The 21,382-nt window shown below is 43.4% G+C and overlaps 1 protein-coding gene across 1 annotated transcript in view; it reads left to right on the forward strand.

Moving 5' to 3' along the window:
* Positions 1–20,775, forward strand: part of LOC115087214 (sulfotransferase 6B1-like) — a 65,417-nt gene extending 44,642 nt beyond the window's left edge. Inside the window, exons 4-7 of the mRNA XM_029594111.1 lie at positions 3,271–3,397; positions 8,958–9,052; positions 18,039–18,195; positions 19,994–20,775. Of these exons, the coding sequence (XP_029449971.1) occupies positions 3,271–3,397; positions 8,958–9,052; positions 18,039–18,195; positions 19,994–20,124 (510 nt within the window). The 3' untranslated portion in view covers positions 20,125–20,775. The remainder of the gene's footprint in view (positions 1–3,270; positions 3,398–8,957; positions 9,053–18,038; positions 18,196–19,993) is intronic.
* The last annotated feature ends 607 nt before the right edge of the window (positions 20,776–21,382 follow it).

Below are 21,382 nucleotides of genomic sequence, written 5' to 3' on the forward strand. Positions count from 1 at the left end.
CTTCTATTGAATTAGAGGATTTCTTATTATATTAAACTAATTAGGTTCTAGATCTCATCAACAGCAAATCAACCTCCCTTCACCTCCCAGCACATTGTGCTGCACCATAAAACCCTGCTAAAAAGCATATTCAGATCTTTTGTAGCAAACCTGCAATACCATAACATTAACACTTAAGACTCACAGAACAAACCTTCCTATGAAAAAGCAGAACTGCAAATATAGTAAAGGGCCTTAGAATCCCAATACACCTCCTGCTGGGAAAACAGAACAAGATGGACTGGTGTAGATCCCCACACAGAAACTCAACACTAGCAAAATCCTTCACCTTTGACATATACGCGGAACATGGGCAGATCCTCACCAAATACAGAATAAGTGACCACAAATTTGAAATATGCAGACAAAAAATGAAATGGAACCCCTAAGAAGCCAGATTATACAAGGAGTGCAATGTTGGAGAAACGCAAACAGAAATACATTTTCTCATCTTCTAAGCAAAGCACAAAGATTTGAGATGCCCATAACCAATCACTGAAGTGAAAATACATTTTTTTATAATGCTTTTGTTGTCTAGACATTTTGGGGTTCATATTCAGCTGCTGTGCAGTTTGGCTAGTAAGCTGGATAAAACTCTCCAGCTAACTTAGCCTGTATATTTAGTTGCGCAAGTCTACGGGACAACCAGACTTAGCTGGATAACTTATTTGGTTAACGCAGCTACTTCCAGTTATGGCTCCGGAACGTTCTTAACTTATCTTGCCAAATTTTAGCCAGATAAGTTATCTGGCTAGAATTTAGCCAGGTAAGTGCCCAAATATTCATTTAGCTGGATAACATCTGAGTTATCCAACTAAATGCTTCTGAATATGGACCCCTTTGTTTTTTTTAGTCATGTTATAGCCAATCTCTTTCTCTAGGCTTTCCTCTTGTCTATCTTCCTTTAACTCTTTTTTTCCAGGGAATCATGTGCTTGCATTTTATATTTCTTCCTCTCTTCTTCACTTCCTTCCCTACTTCTGTCCATAGTCAGATTTCAACAGTATGTACCCACAGGCAATAAGGTGACGAGGGATGCCAAATCCTTCAGTCTTGGCGCATCCCCTTTGACCTCCAAGTTGCGGCTTCACTTATCCTGTCTAGCGGCAGTAGCTCCACCGCAGCAGCAACGGGGAATGGAAAATTCAGCGGGGTGCCTTCTGCATCTGTGATGTACTCTTGGGGCCTGCGGTGCTCCACCCCTTCTATTTGCATGGGCTTTCTGTTACCATGGAAACCCTGCACAAGGGAAGGGATGTAGAAGAGCCTGTCAGTATGTGATGACTGCAGGAAGTCCAGCACTGATGTTTCAGTCCTCAGTTACTGCCAGGCACCACTAGAGAAGACAATTGGTACCTAGGATGCAGGATTAGATACTGGCAATGGTGGCAGTATGAGGGGCAGGGATGTCACAGGGCCGGTGAGCGTGTGAGGGTTGCAAGAGTGCCTAGATTGAATTTCCTGGAACTGCTTGTTGCCGCTTCTGTGGTAGTGCCAGCTCCATGACATAGAGGTGAGGGAGTATCATTTCAGCAGGGGGAACAGGGGGAGAAATTGTTTTCTGCCCCTGTGGGGGGGTGGGGAGAGGGTGTTGGGTGGAGGACGCAGACAAACCCCTGTTCCCCTGCCCCCCATTGCCTATAGGTGCTGGCAATTTAAATCCGATCCTGATCATATGATGAATGAGGTGACTAAAATGAATCAAGAGGAGATATAATACAGCAGTATTTCGCAACCTTTTCAAACTCAAGGCCCATCTACCTTAACAAAAATGTTGTGTGGTACACCCATGTGAAGAAAGCAGGCAGTGCGTACATGGAGAGAACGTATATGGCCACAAGAGGAGCTAGAGAAGCACCGAAAGCCTCACTAACGTCTCTTGTACATTTTAAAATAAAGAGAAAGAGGGGGCAGAGACACAAATGAAGCCATTACAATGGACCAGCTCCCTCAGTGGTGTATGGGCAGCCAGTAAATTAGTTATCTTGGCTGCAGCATGTAGCTGCCAGAGCTCCATCACTGCTGCTACTACCAACACTCAGAGTAAGTCACATCCAGTGCTCAGTGCATGCTCTCAGTTAGTGTGGGGATAGGACAGGGGCTGATAAGATTCAAAGGAGGAGCCTCAGGACAGGGAAGATGAAGAGGTGCTGATTGCAATGTGTGCGTACGCAGGGGTTCAGCTATCCATGCCTTGCATGCTGCCCATTAATTACCACACTCCAGGAATCATACTGTAGCTATGAAGAAAAGGCATGCATGATTATATATGTTCTTAGAAAGGAGCTCCTACATGTTTAAGGTGCTAAGAGCAGAGTCCAGGTGCTGGCCTGGATCTGAGCATCAGGCAGAGGTGACCTTTCTGTAGCACACCTGATCAGACTTAAAGGCACACCAGTGATAGAGACGTTCCAGTACCTGAAAGTATGAATAATAATGCACAAGAAACAAGCATTATTCAGTGGAATGGATGTTTAAAACAAAAGTCATAATATGAGGCTGGAAGGAGATAGACTGAGGAGTAGCACAAATAAATACTACTTCACATTCAGAGAAGTAGTGGATGCATGTAATGGCTTTCCAATTGAGGCTGCATAGACAAAAAGATTGTCACAATTCAGTCGTGTGGAAGCCTGCCTGAGCAGACAGTATGAGGTTGAACTTCTTTGCAGAACTGCCTAAAATCTTTAAAATCAATTGTTTTAAGACTAAACAAAATAGCATTAATGAAAGCTAAAAAAGGAAATAGCTGCATGGACAAGTTTTTAATTAAAGTTTTTTTTGTTTTTTTTTTTAATTTCCACTTGATCCCCACACCAACCACCCTCTCATCCCACAGACCCCTAAAAGCCCCCCATAAAGTTCTTCCAGCAGAGCCAGGAGGATTCAGGCTTACTAGTAGCTCAGGACTTGCTTACTGTTATATCTTTTAAAAACAAATATGTCCCAGCTGTTGAGACCAAAATAAAATGCCTGTTTATCCTAGATGATATACTTGCACCAAAAAGCATCTCAAAACATTGATGTTATGTTCACAGACTGGTAGATTATTGATTTATTAAAATAGCTGTTGATCTTTATATGGGTTAGATATTCCAGTTTGTACAGTTGCCATGAAGAATGATAAGGGATTGGAATGCTGGTGAACCAGAGGAGGGTAAGATTTGTTATGCGATTGCTGGTTTACTAGAGAAAAAGAAAGTGAAAAATATGTTGTTCATTTTACTTTAGATGCTGGTGCTGTTTCGAAATCCAAAGGACACGGCGGTCTCGTTGTTCCACTTCACAAACAAGCTGCCTTCCCTTCCTTCCTTCAGTTCCTGGGATGAGTTCTTCCCCGCATTCATGAGTGGGAAAGGTACAGCTCCAATCGATAGTACTTTTTAATATTTCATCACCTAGTTAATTAACCAGGCTGGCCAAAAGTAGACACAGTTGAATGGTACACATCTGAACTATTTTTGTAAGGATGGTCCATCGCCTACCAAGGAACTTGAAAAAAGCCTAGATGTAAAAGTATATAGTCTATCTTTCCAAAGGATGGAAACTCTTCCAGGTGGATTACAGTGAAAAAAACCCATACCAGATGGACTAATAACAAGTTACATTCAGAGTTAATATAGACAGCAAAATCTAAAAAGATTCCGTAGCAGAGTAGGTATGTGTGTGTGAGGTGTATCATGTGATGTATTAAGAGTTGCATGGGATCTGATTACTGTTTGGGATCTTGCCAGGTTTGTCACCTGGATTTGACACTGTTGGAAACAGGATCCTGGGCTTGATGGACCCTCGGTCTGACCCAGTATGGCAAGTTCTTATCAGTATATAAAAGAAGCGTTGTTGGTGTGATTTTCAGAGAGAGGCTGTGTAAGTGGATCTATATTAATACATATAAATATATAGATCAATCACTATATTGTGTCTGTGTCGTGATAGTACAGTATGTATAGAGCAGGAGTGGGTAAACTACAGCCTACAGACCAAACCTGGCCCAACGGCAGATTTTTTCCCACTCCTTCTCCTCCTCAATTTGCCCCATTATCTCTGGCCCGCCAGCACCTTGCAACAATGTCAACAATGGCCTAACATTGCAGGCCTTTTTTTATGATTCCCGGCTTTGACCTTTGCTCACTCCTGACCATGCTTTGGACGGATTCCCGGATCTGACCTGTGCTTGTACCTTGATGTCATCTCCAGCCACCTGCCCTGACTTCAGCCTGTACTCGACCTTGTTTCCAGCCACCTGCCTGGACTTCAGTCTGCACCTGACTAGCTCCAGCTACCTGTCCTGACTCCAGCTTGAACCTGACTCTGCCTCCAGCTGATTATTTGGACTTGGCCTCTCTTAGCCTTCTGCCTACCTACAAGCCCAGACTTAACTTGTTCCTGTTCTCTAGCCTGCCTCAGCCTGTCTGGGCTTCTGGATCCAGGCCCTGTCTTGAACTCTACTCCTTCGGATCGTGTGTCTCTGATGCTTCCTGGCTCCCTGTCCTGAACATCTTCCTCAGTATCAACCACACAGAGGCCCGCCTAAGACTAGCCTGCCCCGGTATCCAAGTGTTCAACCTGTGAGGGAACGAGGGCTGGTACTGGTGAAGCTCCAGTCGGCCTCCGCTTCCCAGCCTGCTCAACCTCCCGACAATGGGGACCCGTGGGGGTTTCCCCACGGGTTGCGTCAACTCCACCTCAGGACAACGGTCCACCTCCGCAACACTTCTGATTTCAGTTTTCTGTCTTGCTCAAGCCCTTCAGTCTGTTTCCAGTCTTCAGCTCTAGCCTGGTTCCTGCATTCAGTGCCAGTGTGGCTCCTGCCTTTAGCTCCAGCCTGTTCCTGTCTTCAGCTTCTGCCTAGTTCCATCTTCTCAGCCTTCAACTTTGCCTCATTCTTCGCCAGTAGCTCTACTGCAGTCTTCAATTCTGCTTCAGCCTCAGCCTTATTTCAAGCCATCAGTTTTGTCTCAACCTAATAGTCTTGTCCTTGCATGACTTCAGCCTCAGCCTGGTCTTTGTATAGACTTTTGGACTCAGTCATAGTCTGGCCCATACCAAGAATCGCTCATCCATCACTGGCATGAGTCTCAGACTCTACCTACGAAGCTGCGACATGGCAAGAGGGGCTCACTCGTACGCAGTTCCTTACAATTATTTATTAGTGTAACCCTTTTTTCAGATTTTATGGAAACCCAAGGGCACACAAAAGAATTTCTCTTGGGGCTATCTCCTTTTGCCACTTCCCCAATTTTAAAAAGTCCCAAGGGGTGTATTCTTTCTATGTGGGAAAGGCTTAATCTTTTAGGCCCAGGTGGTGAATGGGAATCCTCTCTGAGGTGTGTTACTATCCCCTTTGATGATGTTAGAAACAGGCAGGACATGATGAGGGTGTTCAAAATTAACTTTACTGATTTTGTGACAAGATAATCAACGTCCAGGTGATGTCAATGTCTGTACAATGAGTATCATCTCTCTATCTCTGTGTAAGTGCTGAACTCCCGGTTCCCTTTACATGAGAGCTTAGTAGTCCCCTACTCCTGCAAGGTTCCAGACTGCAACAGATTACTCCTAATGATAGAAGGGGTAAATAACAACCTCCCCTCACCTTAAATAGGGTATCTCACTGACTGTTCTGAGCCTACTGCCCCTGTAGCCCTTCATTCACTTTGGTAAAGTACTAGCAGGGTTTGGTGATGTGGTCTCTGGATTCAGAGGGGTATTCTTTCCTCTAACCCAGGAAAAATAATCCTTATATACTCTGATACTTAACCCTGCAAGGAGTGCACCGGCAGGTGTTTTCCAAAAGTATCTGGGGTGAAGCTGTAGGCCTCACCAAAGGAAAAGGACCCATACCACTTGGGCTCCTATCCTCCTGAATCTCGCCCTAGTCTCTAGTTATATCCATCCACCAGCTCAGCTACCTCATAGACTGGAGGAGGAGCTGTTAAATGGTATTCTCTCTAGCTAGTTGTTTTTTCTACAGGGATTAGGTGACATCTAGCGGTCAACCCATTGGCATACCACATTAAACTTTAATATACTACCTGTAAAACAATTTTACCCAAGCAGATTACAATAAAAATCATAGCAAAATAAATACAACAGAGATAAACAATAGAAACCTCATTGTCAAACAATTAAGGCTCGGCAAGTAAAACTGCAGCAAATTTAACATTCAAAGGCGTGATAGAAAAGCCAAGTTTTGACAATTTTTGCTTGTGCTTTCTATATTTCTTCTGTTCTCCTCTGATGTCATAATTAATAGTTTAAAAAAAAAAAAAAAAAAAAAAAGGATTTATAGAAAATAGCTTCCCTTCACCACCTCCTCTGACTGAAAAATAGTGAAAAATAGCATTTTATTTATATGGGGAGCAATTTTCAAAGGCATTTCTGGGGTAAATGGGTGTTAACCCACACAAAATCCCCCCTTTTGAAAAATTGCCTTGGGCCCTCAGCAGAGAAAATTATGTGCGTTCTTTGAAATACAATTACTTTTTCCTGCAGGGAAAATGGACAATACTATGGATGGGACGAGCCTTAGGTACATTCCCCAATCATTACCACCCTCTTCTGCGACCACTGCCTCCTCCTAATTGTTTCTTGGCTAAGGCTATCTAAATTACATTAGCCTGCAGCCCTCTGCTTCCAGTTCCTCCTGCCCTAATAGTTCCCCAGTCATCTCCATTTATTCTTCCTTTCTCCTGTCTGGCTGCATTCCCTCTGGAGCTCCCTCTAGTGTTCCTTCTTGGAAATCTAAATAGAAACTTAGAAGTGATGGCAGAAGAAGACCAATCAGCCCATCCAGTCTGCCCAGAAAGCTTCACACTTTTTTTCTCATATTTATCTGTTTCTCTTAGCTCTTAGTAACCTTAGGTTCTATTTCCCTTTCACCCCCACCATTAATGTAGAGAGCAGTGATGGAGCTGCATCCAAGTGAAATATCAAGCTTGATTAGTTGGGTAAGCGGCAGCAGAGCTCTCTGCCGTTGAAGCAGAGAGTAAGATATGCTGGATATGCGTGAAGTATTAGTTTTTCTTCTCCCCTGCCGTTGAAGCAGAGAGCTATGCTGGATATGCATTGAAAGTGAATTATGCCTTGAAGGTCACATTAACTATCAACAAATATTGAAAAGCCTAATAATTGGTAAATGAATAAGCCTAATAATTGGTAATACCTATAGCCCATGAACCCACCCCTGTTTTTTTTTAATTTGGAGATGGCAGCCCTCCATCCTTCCGCTCCGTGAAGGTGGAACACCAACCACTGGCCACTGGCATCCCGCTCCGTGAATGCCTCTGTGGCTACTGCTGCTCCGTGCAGTGTTTCTCTCGGCTGCTTTGAATGGTGAAATGCTTGTTTCATCCTGGCCTAGATTAAACATGCTGAGGCCCTAAATATGTCAAGTTTAAGAGGCCCCATAACCTTACCAAAAAATGTAAACAAAAACTTTAAACGTAGTAATTTTTTTTTGTATTTAGAGATCCCTCATCATCTGAATTCCTAAACTGTAACTTAGGTAGCTTGTGCCTAAATCCAGCACACATTTCCTTACAGGGCCTTTTTAAAAAATGTTTTCCTGAGTCTTTTTAAAATTACATTCCATGGAACTAGATACAATGTTTTCTTCCCATAGGAGGAAAGGAAAATAAAAAAATAATGTTTAACCCCCTATTGGATATAATGGGAACTTAGGTAAACAGAAGGCCAGTTGGGCTTACTCCTGCTCTAAACTGGAGTAAAGGTATTTGGGTAGAGGTCTCTAGGGGATGACTAAAACCTAGAAATCTTGGGGGTGTGAATCACTAGTCGTGAGAGGAAAGGAGGCGTCCAGAAACCTGGCAGTGGAATATATAGGAGAGCTCCACCTCCTGCTTGTTGCTGGTAGCTAGATTCAAACCTTTGCGAACATCTTTCAGAGCATTTGAAAACAGCCCAAATATTAGATAAATACCCCCTTTCATGACAGTAGATATTTGAGAAAACTGCCGTTTGGCGTCTGGGCTAATGCAGCAAGACAGTCACAGAAGAATGTGCAGCGAGTCCCTTGGCAGACTGAAAGAGACATCTGTAAGTGCTACAACGTATTGGTATACTTGATGACATAAGCAGAAGCGACCCTGGGGACTGCTTTAGTCTCAGATGCTAAAAGGATGATATTTTAAATAACTGATTCCCTAAATTTTCATGATCTAATTTAGGTGCCTATTTCCAGCCAGACTTGAGTGCCTACATTTTCAGCTGAAAATTCACATAAAATGTAGGCCCCTGAAACTTTGTGCCTTAAAATTATGCCTGCTATTCATTGCCCTAAATTAGAGGCCCAGTGCTAAACTCCTAACTTTGCTTTCCCGCCCTCATTCTGTCCCTAAAGCCACCCACTTTTTAGGACCCTAAATTTAGGAGGCTAATGAAATTAGGACCCAAAATTTAGACACTCAGCCCTAGTAAATTTTTAAAAGGGCCGATTTAGGAGCCAAACTCCAAACTTTGGGCAGGAATGATGAATCCCATGAAAAAGGGGGCTGGGGGCGGGCCTGCAAAAGGCCACAGCCGTTCGCACTGCGGTGGTGCGATTTTCGCCGGCCGCAGTGGGGCCGACCGCAGCCTTTTGCAGCGAATAGCGACCTTGTGTTTTAAAATCTGATGTCTACCCTGAGCACAAAAGTTTGGAAGAGTGAAATACAAGTACTAAGTAAGCACATTAATACATAAAGGTATAGCATTTCAGAATGCACCCTTGCTAGGCTTGTTAGTGATAGCACCTGCACTAATGTTCCTGGTTTTTTCATGTGACTAGTAATTATGTCAGGACTGAGCATTTCAATGTCTACAACTAATGGTTATAAGTTTTGCAAATTGCTTCTCTCTGTATTTTAGCACATCATACTTTACTATATTGTGTGACATTTCTCTCTTTGTCCCACTAGTCGGCTGCTGTCCCTATTTTGACTTTGCAATTGACTGGAATAAGCACATTGATGATGAAAATGTTATGCTGATAACCTATGAGGAATTGAAAGAGGTAAGCTCAATGTATGAGTCAAAAAAAACTTCATAAACTTGATTACTCTCTTTGTTTGTATTTTATGTATCCATAACTCCTGGATGTATATCATTAGAGTATGTTTGTGTCTGAGAAGGTAGGGGTTACATTCAGTCCTGGGGCTAAGTCCCTGCTCAGTCATACAATATATCAGCCCTGGGATGTGGATTCTCCAAAATGGGGGAGAGGAAAGGCCTCAAGGGCCCAAGGTGCGAGGGCAACCTCTTCTTTGGGTGTAGTCAAATCTCCTGGGAGATTATCCCTATGCCGTTAACCATGCTGGACACTTAGGTGGGGTGTTCCAAAAGCAAAGTTTAGTGCAGCAAATCTCCAGTGGTTATCATCTTGCACCAAACACATTTCCTTATAGTTAACATTCATGGTAAGACTTTAACTCGCTTTCTCTTCTCTCTGTGTAGATGTCCCTTAGGAGGGCAGACACCAGGGAGACCTTCCTTTCTGGCTGTTGAACAGCCAGCGATTTGCTGCTGTTACTGAAGCGGGAAGTTTTGCTGCTTCTCTTAATTTTCGCTTTTTGCTCCATGTTAATGCTAGAGAACTGACCCTTTATCTTTTGCGAAATATTCTGGTGAGATATATGCGGTTTGGGTGGAAATATGTGAGATACAGGAAGTCGCTCTCCTGGCAGTTTACTCCCTGGCTACCTTTCAGATCGATACTGTAACGTGCGGTTGAAGATTTCCCGTCTGTAACCTGCTGTGAGTGCACAATTCGGACGCGTAAGGCGATCCAGCGATACAGTCTCCAGTTTCACGCGTCCTTAGCGCTTCTTAAAACAGACGCATAACCCTTTCCGCACCCAGCATGTATATGATATGTAAATGAATGAATTAGCTGTATAATGAAGGAATTAGCTATTCCCCTCCGATACTGTGACGCGCGCTCAGATTATCTCCTTTGTAACCCGCTATTTTGCCGCGTCCTTAACCTGTTAGTTTACTGCCTACCCTCTACTTGGTGTTAGTGTGGTGTTAGTGTGGTGTTCGAAAATTAAAACGGGAATAAAGTGTAAAAATGGGGGTAAAACCAAAGGGAGTAAAGTGTAAAAAACCATGGACGATCTCCATATTAACATTGCAGCGTAAGTTGTTTATATATATGTATAAATACCTGTCACTTTCCTGTCACTTTCCGAATCCCCCAGGCGTGCGGTCATCGAGGTGGTGGCGGGAGCCGGCGGGCGGGTGGGCGCGCGTTTATCCAGGAGCCGGCCGGCGGGCGAGTGGGCGTGCATTCATCCAGGCGGAGGGAGCCGGCGGTGAAAGCGGCCTCCGGCAGCCCCCGCCGGCAGTGAATGAATGCGCGCCTGTGAGACCCGTGCGATTTCGGCGCTCAAGGTGACGTCAAGCGTCATGACGTCACACCTTGAGCGCCGAAATCGCACGGGTCTCACAGGCGCGCATTCATTCACTGCCGGCGGGGGCTGCCGGAGGCCGCTTTCACCGCCGGCTCCCTCCGCCTGGATGAATGCACGCCCACTCGCCCGCCGGCTCCCGGATAAACGCGCGCCCACCCTCCCGCCGCCGCCTGAATCGAACGTGCGCCCACCCGCCCGCCGGCTCCCGCCGCCGCCTCGATCGAACGCGCGCCCACCCGCCCGCCGGCTCCCACTGCCGCCGCCGCCGCCTGGATGAACGGGCGCCCACCCACCGGCTCCCGCCACCGCCTCAATCCAACACGCGCCCACCCGCCCGCCGGCTCCCACCGCCACCTGGATCGAACGCGCGTCCACCCGCCCGCCGGCTCCCGCCACCGCCTCGATCCAACGCGCGCCCACCTGCCCGCCGGCTCCCGCCGCCGCCTTGATGACCGCACGCCTGGGGGATTCGGAAAGTGACAGGAAAGTGACAGGTATTTATACATATATATAAACAACTTACGCTGCAATGTTAATATGGAGGTCGTCCATGGTTTTTTACACTTTACTCCCTTTGGTTTTACCCCCATTTTTTACACTTTATTCCTGTTTTAATTTTCGCCCTGCGCCTTGCTTCGGGAGGGGGGGAACCATCCACTTCCTGGTGCCTGTCATTTCAAATGTCATTTCAAATGTCATTTGAAATGACATTTGAAATGACAGATACCAGCGCACCCAGGATACTGTATAGGCGCTGTTTTAGCGCCTATACAGTAAAATGGGTTGCGCGGGCCTAACGCTTGCCTAACGCTTCGCAGACGTGGCATGCATTTGCATGCAATTTGAAGAGAGTATCGAGCGGTAGGTGAAGAGCGTGCGGGGAACGAGGGTGCACCCGGCACTGCCGCACTGTTTCTACCGCGGCCTTAGAGTATCGATCTGTTTGTGTGGTAATCAGAGGTTTCGTCTGGGGCTGGATTGTAACTTTTTCATGCAGCTCAGGAATGCTGGTTATCAGACTTTTCATGACTTTGTGGATTACCAACACCATGTTGTTCATTCCTTTCCCTATTGTCAGGAAAGGTTAGATTTTGAATCTCGAAATTTTTTTCAATATTTGCAGATATCAAGTTTTATTAATAAAAATTTGAATCTTTGGGGGGGGGGGGGGCTTGGTCGTATTTTTCGGGGCCTTTCCAAACACTGATGTCCCTGTTTCAAGGATGGAAACAGTCTCTGGCGGGGTTATATAAATTCCTACATTCAATCACCGCTTATAAGCAATTTGTAATATTGCTGGAGTTCTGGAATGTGGATGTCGGCCAGGAACTGGAAGAGGATGATTTTTTTGACTGGTATTGCAGACTTTTATGCAAATGTACCCTCAATAATGCTACACGAACAATATTTGTGTATCCTTCATACGATAGTTATTTCCCCTCACAGAGCTTTTCAGATGAAAATTGTATCTTCTCCTCAGTGTTTAAAATGTGTATCTAATTATGCTACCTTGAGCCACGGGCTATGGGGTTGCCCTCTTGTTTACAGCTTCTAGGAAAAGGTGGTTAAATTTTTGTCTGAATTACTGGGGTGAAAATACCTATGTCAGCCTCTCTGGGCATCTTGGGATTCCTTTCCAACGATACCCTGTGTAGTAAAAAGGCTGGCAATCTCTTGATTAAAAGTACTTGTGTAGCCAGGAAATGTATTTTGTTTAAATGGATACAAACAGATGCTCCCACCTTTGAATTTTTGGTATATGGAAATGCTGGAACTTCTACTCTTGGAATTTCAATCCTGGACCCAAACTCCAAGAGTAAGGCAAGTGATGGTTCCGAAAATATGGACATACTTCATTCTACGTCTGCCATCTTCAATAAGGAGTAGATTTCAACAGGTTGTCTCATCTGCAACCTAAAAGTCAAATGGCCGTCATTCATGGTACCCTCGGACTTTCTCTCTGGTGGATTTGAGGGGAGGGGGAATGGGTTTGGTTGTGGGTTGGGGAGTTAGGGATGTTAAGTATGTTGTGACATATCTGTTACAGTCAGTGACTAAGGGAGTCATTTTCCAAGTGGATCGCACGCGATAAGGGACGTTTCGCATGCGAAAAGTCCCTTATCGCGTGCGATACCAAGATCGGGGCGGATTCAGAGCGGCGTCAGCCCCGGAAGAGTAGGAGTCGAGGTGGCACCAGGGCTGACGCCGCGAAGACTTCGCCGACAGCGAAAGGTACGCGTCTTTTTCGCTGCCAGTTTTGCACCGAATAACTACACCTTTTATGGTGTAGTTATTTGCCGCGCGCCGGCAGCGTTCACACCGCAGAGGTGCGATTGCTGCCGGCTATCGCAGGACCGTCCCCTGTTACTGCGGGATTCAAAGAGCCCGGTGGTATTAGTAAATCCAGCCCTAAGCACTGTAAGTGTTAATCAGTGAGACAACTAATAAAGACATCTATAAAAAAAAATAAATAAATGTGCTGTATGAGAAGGCAAGGAAAGAGCCCACCTCTTTTTTTAAATAAGCACTCCTAATGTTAAAGCTGGGTTGTGTACTAAAAATTGCAAAGATTAAGTAAACCTGATCCCAGAGGATTTATGTGAAAACAATTTTTTTTTTTTTTTTTTTAATACCACAACTGTGAACAGAAACAGAAAACACAGAGAGGGAGAAAATAGTGATCCATGCCTTCTGTACAACTTCAGTATAAAAGAATCAAAGGTGTTCTAGATTAAACACTTGCATGTCTGGCGAAGGAGAACATGCAGGATAATTTGCTGTGACTAGACATAAAGGTCCCTTCACAATCAAAAGCTGCACTTGATTTATCTGTATAGGTTACAAATTTAAGGCTCCAGTGACAGCCTTGAACTGAGACAGTTTTCACATTCAGAGTAAAAGGAAATCTTCTATGTGTTTGGGTCAGAAAATATGTGTCAAAACCTCCCTCTTTGTCTTAATAAAGAATAGGGATATTAAATTATCATTTATTTTTTTAGAACCAAAGCTAGTATTAAGTGACACCAAGCTGGCGAGACAACACTTAGGGGTAGATTTTATAACGTGTGCGCGTGCGTCCATATGCGCGCGGTTTCTGGTGTGCACACATGGATGTGCCGATTTTATAACATGTGCACGCTGGCGCGCGCATGTTATAAAATCAGGTAGCCGCACGCGCATGTGCATACGGCGCGCACAAGGGGGGGGGTGTGTGTACTTTTACAAACTCCACGCGGTGTCGCAATCGGGCCTTCCCCAGTTTCCTAACTCCCTGCCTAACCTTCCTTCCCCTTCCCCTCTCCTCCCCACCACACCCCCTAAAACTAACCTACCTGCCCTGAATTTTTTTTATTTCACTACTTGCTGCTCTTCAGGAGTAGAAGTAATTTATATGCGCCAGCCAGCTGCGGGCACGCGCTTCCCTGGGACAGCAGCTAATGGCCGCTGTCCCGGCCGGCCTCCATCCCAGCCCGCCCCTTTGACAAAGCCCGGCATTTGTGCACATACTGGGGTTTACTCAGGTGGCCAGGCCCCTTTGAAAATTTGCCTGGTGCAGGCAAGGCCCGGCCATGTGCATAACCCCAGGATTTATGTGTGCAGGCCTTTTAAAATCCGGCCATTAGTATACACTTTAGTTTCACTGACCGGAAGACTTTATTGCGTTAGCATAGTCAGGAATCCTGTTTTTCATTTATTTAAAGTACAGCACAGGAGAAGATCAGCTCGTTTTGGTGAAAAGAGTTCCTGAGATAGAATCTAGCAGAGCTTCTCAGCTAATCAAGCAGCGAACACAAACAGCGCCCCTATCATGGAACCCCAGACTTGATGAGAGGTCAAAGAACCAGCTCGTCGCACTCAAATTATTCAAATAAGGATACAAATAAATGTACACTGGCACTTTGGCCACCATTAAAGTCTAGCTAGACCAACAGCCATTTATACCTTCAGAGAGTTTTCAAGAAAAAGAAAGGACACGCACTGACAAAAAAAAAAAATAAGGAAACAACAAGAGAACAAGAGACACAAATAGTGACTAACTTATACTTACCAGAGAAGTCTCCTAGTAATGTTTTCAAAGTATCATTCATCAGTTGGTTCCAGTAACAATATCTAAAAAAAAAAAGAGTTTACATAAAGAATTTGCTATTTTAAACACCTATTGATTTAAAGCTCCATCTTTAACAGTCCACTGTTAAAGGAGGGGGCAAACAGAGGACTTGTCTGATAGCTATGTTGGTTTATATTCAGGACTGGTTCTGTTAGATCCTGGAAATAAGAAAAATAAGAAAAGAGTTTTTATTAGTTAACATGTATATAAACATCTGTTATTCTATTTTGTCATTAAGATATTATTCATGGTAGATGCAACACTGTTAATCCTTGCTTGCAAATAAAATTAGTTTGAAGTATCTTGAATGTTCTAAAGGTTTCCATCTAGTTACATTTAAAAGTTGCGTTTGAAATTTGGGTTCTGCCTTCCCCCTTTACCCCTGGGGACGTGCTGTGTGGGTTTTGGACCCATTTTTCCCAGTGTAAGGGAGACTCAGCTGGAAAGAGAATTCCCTTTCTGCCCTCCCCTTCTTGGTTTCCTTCATAGGGTGACTCCTCTAATAACATTTGAAACCCTATTTTCATTATTGCACCTCAGTCACTGTAACGGAAGGGAAGTCACCATATTATGCCGAAAGAGTCAATTGTTATTGCAAGTGTAGGCCCCATTGGGAGACAAGTTAGAGAGTGTGGCCTAGTAGCTAGGTCATACATTGTAGAATAGATTGGAGGAATGGAGCAACTTGCTACATCACCCCCTGTTGGAGGTTGCTGCAATGGTTTATTTCTGCTTGCATATTAGCTAGTGACCTCTGGTATTTGTGATTTTTCTGGAGTTGAAGGAGTAGAAGCTTTTCTTTTCATTTCCCGTAAGTTACATAGTATAGGCCCAAAGGATTGGCTGAAGAGTCCCAGTCAATTAAGAGACTGGTTGGTTCTAGTGGATGGTACTTTAGCATATTAAATCTCAGCATATATAAGAAATACTACAACTTTTTGGGCCAGATGTACCAAACACTTTTCCCACAGACACGAAATGGGAAAAACCCTTTAGTACAGGGATCGCCAACTTTGGTCTTCAAGAGCCACAAACAGGCCTGGTTTTCAGGATATCCAGAATGATTATGCATGAAATATACTTGTATACAATAAAGGCATTATATGCAAATCTATCTCATGCATATTCATTCTGGATATCCTGAAAACTAGACCTGTTTGTGGCTCTTGAGGACCAGGTATGGCCACCCCTGCTATAGTACATCAACCTCTTGGAAGAGCTCAGAATTGACACAAGGTAGAAGCCAAGTTGATTACTACATTTCCTATGTTCCTCTAATGGTCTGTACTATCCACTCTAATGCATCATATCCAGGCAGTTGCTGGACAAAACAGCACCCAGGGCAAAGGTTGTTTTCGGCACTTCCCTTCCCTTTTGGGCTTGTGTGCTCGCAGGCACACAGACTGACTCAAAAGGGCAGGATGGTGCATTCCCCTTCCCCTTCCCCTCCCCGCCTTCCCCCCAATGCCCTTGTGCCCTACTAGCTGGTCATCTTTCTTGCCCATCCTTTGTGACAGTCCTGATCAGATTCAGCTACTTTAGATCTCAATACAAACCAAATGTTTGTGTGGGGGTTATGTTTAAGATTCTGGAACACTCTCCCTACTGAATTAAGAAACTGTAATGATCCCAAGATATTTAAAAAATATCTTAAAACTTACTTTTTCAGGATTGCTTTTAATGATGAATTTATATTTTATTTGACCCTTAGTTTTATGGTTTACTTTGAATTATATATTTTATTCTCGCTTTCTATTTTAGTTGCCATTTTATTTATATTTGTTCCATACTGTAAAACACTGTGAGTGTATTTTTGTAATCCATCCCGAATGTAGGAAGGGTGGAATACAAATATTTTAAATGAATAAATACATTTTCTGACCCAAAAGTGTTTTCCTGCTCTTATGGATTTTCAGCTGAATTGGATACAACCCCTATAGGAGCTATTTTTAAACTCTATTTCAACTTTACAACTAGTCTAACCACAGTGACAGTCCTTGGCCAGGGTCCATCACAGACTATGCCTCCCCATGCACCCTACTTCTGGCCACTGTTGCTGCTGGGACTCCCTTCCCTGAGGGCTGAAAAACACTGCATCTGCAGCCTGCACATCCATCGCTGATCCAAGGATTCAAAGCTAGGCTCAGATTTCCTGCAGGACAGCATGTAGCACCTTACACATCAAGTGGATAGGATACATGGCTATTAAACCTTTAAAGGAATTATATTAATGCACTGTGCTACATACTTTGACTCCAGTTTACTAAGAAGTGAAAAGTTTCGCAAACTGCGCTTCATGCACTAAAACTCAAACGAGTGCACGCTATTAGCAATAACACACATTTTTTGGGTTTTTAGCGTGCAAAGTCCATTTGTGAATTTTTTTGTCTTTGCAGTGAACAAACATTTGCATGTAGTTTTCCACGTGCAAAATTGTATTCAAATCGACAGTTAATGAACTGCTGTGATGCAAAATTAAGCCAAGCAACTCATTAACTATTACTGCATAGATAAACTGTGCACAGAATTGGATTCACAGAATTTTTTCATACAAAAATAGCTATACCTCAGTAACCTGTAGTTCATTTTTTAATGCAATTTTGTGTACCTAAATTTCATGCTCCATTTTTCTGTGGAGCATGTGAAAACCACAATAGTGCTTGCAAAAATGTGCACTTCAGTGCAGTGGTTCTCAACCAGGAGCCCATGTGCCCCTGACGGTACTTGGAAGCCTATCGAGGTACATAGTCCACTACGGCTGAAAGAAAGAGGGGTGCCCAGATGGCAAGAGAAAGTCACTTGCCACTGCCCAGGAAGGGCCAACCTCATTGCTCAGAGTCCCCACTCTTATCTAGAATACACTATATGCTATTTTTGGCATGTTTTATGATGTGGCGAGAAGTAAGGTGGATAGAGTAGTGTCTGTTTGTAATATTCATCCTGCCTCCCTAAAATAAACAATGTAAACTTAGGCTGTCTGACAATCCCTTTCCTCTGCCGCAGCTTCCTCCATTTTACCCTCAAGCTTCAAACCAGCAGCAATTTGCTGGGAAGCGACGACAAAGCCCTGCAAGAAATGTGCCCTCCAGCTACCTCGGCACCAGCGGCTCTGCCGCACCAACGTCACTTCCTGTTAGTCTTTGGTTTTAATTCAGCAACATCAGCATCTGAGGTGTATGCTTTTTAATTTTGTAGTGAATGCGAATTTCAAAACAGGCCCAAATAATACACTGTAATATAAATCTAGCATTTGATGGTGAAATTTTGAATTTTTGCCACCCTGGGAATTCAAAAGACATCTCAGACTCTTGAGAAGGGCATAGCAATCATGGAAGGCTGAAAACCTCTGCTTTAGTACAAGTCTTTTAGTCCTGATTGAAAGCAGACATTAGGCAGTAAGTGAGGGTAGAAACGTTTGTTATATTAAGCCGTTTTGTTAAGAGTAAATTGAATTCAATGTGCTGCCTTCCGGTTTTCAGAACATGGCTGTTGGTGTGAAAAGAATAGCGAAATTTTTTGGGCTGTCTGTGACTGCGGAAGATATTCACTCCATTGTAGAGAAAGGAACATTCCAGACTATGAAAGAGGACTCCAGAAATAAACTTGGTGCATTTGGTGATATGCTTTTCCGAAAAGGTATTTTCTTTTGCTTTGTTTTCAGCTGGCCAACACTTATCCATTCCTATGTTTCCCTAGCTAGAGCCACTGAATAGTGAATGAGTGTAGTAAAGCATTGTGGGATAAATTTATATAATAGGTACTATATAAAATGAAATTATTGTTGTACAGAACGTGTACAGCTGAGAGAGAGAGCCTTAGAACAGTGGCCACTGGTAAGGGCACAGAACAGTGTAGTTGGTATAGCTGGCAGCTAGGAAATATCCTTAGCTAGAGCAGTATAGGCAGGGGCAACTGGGCAGACTGATATGGCAATGTGGTCCTTACTTGCCAATATCTACTATGTTATCAAGTTGATTCATTAGTTTTGAGGCTGGAAAATAGGCTGAGGAAAATAGCTATTTGGGAAGGCCAAACAGGCTGTTCAGGTAGCCAAATAGAGGTGAATTTGGTAAAAATGAGTATATAATAACAGATTTAGGATCTCATCTGCACTGATCCACAGAATGCATTAACTGCTTCATTTCCCTTTGCATAAGCCTAATTATCTCTTACGTCATTAAAATGATGTCAGCACCATCTGGAACTGGGCAGGGAAACTGCATGGAGCTGTGATGTCAGTTAATCTAAGGGCAAAAAGCCCAAACCACCTATCCACTGCATTTTAGTGAACACCACATCCTGAGGATGGGAATGCCCAGATGTTACCACCGGCAAACTATGCTTGTTACTGTCTGTGGGAACAGCACTACAGTCCAGTTCTCCTCCTTCCCCCCACCCTTCTGGTGAAGTCCTAACAGGACCTGATGCCCCAACATACAACGAACCCTCTCCCCATGTGCAGAGGAAAGGAGAGCCTTTTATTCTGGTGATGGCAGGGCCAGAGCAACAGGGATCACTCCAATTCCAGTTACAGCCAAGGATCCCACAAGGTAGGGGGGGGAGGATATTGATTGGGGGGGTTAGGTCTTGGGAAGGAGCTGCCAGCAGGGGAGGCCATTTTGGAATAGGTGTGTGGGGTGGGGTGTACACAATCACTTTTCAGGGAAAAGTTGTAGCAGGGAGTATCTTTTGGAGAGGGACTTGTGTTATGGGTGTGGTGGAGGGGGAGAGTGGGGTCTATGTCAGGGCTTCAGGCCCCTTTAGAACTTTACTGGGAGGTGGCCACCAGAAGCATCAGCAGGCTCGTTAACTATACTTCTTGAGATCTCTCAAAGATTAGACTAGAATATAGATTTTTGTTTTTCTTATTAACCCAACTCTGCTGTTTATTTTACATACTTCGTATTGTGTACACAGATGAATATGTTTAATGTGTATTGTATTATATGTGGTCCGAAACACGATCATGTCGGGACTCTTTTTGCAAGGGATTTTTGGTAACTATACAGATATTGCCTTTTAATAATTGGTTATGGGACTTTTTTCCTTTAATATTTGTCTATGAGACTCTTTTTCAAATTAGACAGAGGATTATCTTTCTTTCAAATATCTGCTCATGAGTTTGTCTACATATACTTTTTAAAAAAACTCTTTGGAGTTATAAGTTAAAAAAATCTAAAAATTGAGTGAGTATTAAATAAAGTAAATGGACCTTTCACCTGTGGTATGAGTTTGAACGACAGTCAAACTCACTGAGTTGTAGGTCCTACAAACAAATAAATGTGGTACTGCATAAGTGGTTATATTTCTAATTACAATTAATTGGACCAGTGAAACCTATTTTTTGAAGTGTGTTTATTGTATTATATGCACGAGTTACAATTAAGTTTATTAAATTAAGACATAAGTATGCATGATTTTTATTTTTTTGCAGGTACAGTTGGAGATTGGACGAATTACTTTAGTGAAGCTCAGAATCAGGAAATGGATGCTAAATTTGAAGAGTGCTTAGGTGGAACAAAGCTGGGAGCAAAACTGAAATATGATGTGTACTGCAAGAAGTAAAATTAAACAGCACACATTCAGATAGTACATATTCTGCTAATATGTTAGACTGAGCTGCTAAGTAGAACTAGTCACTTTGTAAAGATAACATACAGAAATATAGGGGGCCATTTTCAGTTGCTGTCTAGCCAGATACTGTATAAACATCCAGTTAACTTTGGCAGGATATTCAGTGGTGCAGCTGCACTGTTGAATATGTCCGGCTAACTTTGGGCTTGCTGCACAGCATGGGAAGAATTAGGCAGATAAGTTATATGACTAACTGTGAATATCAGAGATAGCTGGATAAGTGGCTAACTTAACTCCACCCCAAAATACCCCCGAAACACCTCCAAAAGCCCCAAAAGCTTGATTTTCCCACTGTAATCCTAAAATGTCCAGTTCATAGATCAGGTATAAAACCTTCATAATTACAAAGCCTCCCTGTCATCTGTCGGCATATTCCATTGCACTTTCTGTCTGCTGTAGTTTATACTCAGAGCCTCCAACTCCCTGCAGCAGCTCAGGGGTACATTCTGTGACAAGAGTTAGACAATTCTGTGCAAGATTTGTGAAATTCTGTGGTACGTTTGCATAAATTTACAGAGGTTTGCATATTAAATAATGCAGATTTTGTATTACATTATAAAAAATAAAGTTTTTTTTCTCTATCTTGTAGGACTGGATAATTTTTGTTCTTTTTTGTTTGTATTGGGTGGAGAGGGAGGGATCTCAGGGATTAGTACATGGAGGAAAGAGGGGGAGGGTTGCAGGGAGATCTTGGGGATGCGAGTAAGAAGGATAGAGGATTAGAAAGGGAAGGAGAAGGAGAAGGGATAGATATGAGGAGGAGAGGAAGCACCCTTTCACTGTCCAACTAACTGGATACATTCCACTGATTTTACTGACCATCATCTCTCTCATGATGTTCATGCTTCTGCTATGACCCCTGGAGCTGGACCTAGGCTACTATCTCATTTCACATAGGCCACCAGGAGCCTATAGATGAAAGGCACAGTAACACTGTGACCAGTCCCAAGTCATCCTGTTCCCCTAGTAATGAAGGAGTTCGATTTTGTGAACGTCTGAAGAATGAGACGACTGAAAGCCTCTCGTCTAACCATGCCAGCAGTGAAACGCACAGCCATTTTGAATGTATTAACATTTACAACGCAACCGGCACATAATGCGTAGTGACGCAGTTACGTACTAACATTTAGTGTAACGTGACTCCATTTTGGAATAATAATTTGTATTGTATTAATACGAACGCCGCTAT

This window comes from Rhinatrema bivittatum, chromosome 3 (assembly GCF_901001135.1).
Source record: "Rhinatrema bivittatum chromosome 3, aRhiBiv1.1, whole genome shotgun sequence".
Lineage (NCBI taxonomy): Eukaryota > Metazoa > Chordata > Amphibia > Gymnophiona > Rhinatrematidae > Rhinatrema > Rhinatrema bivittatum.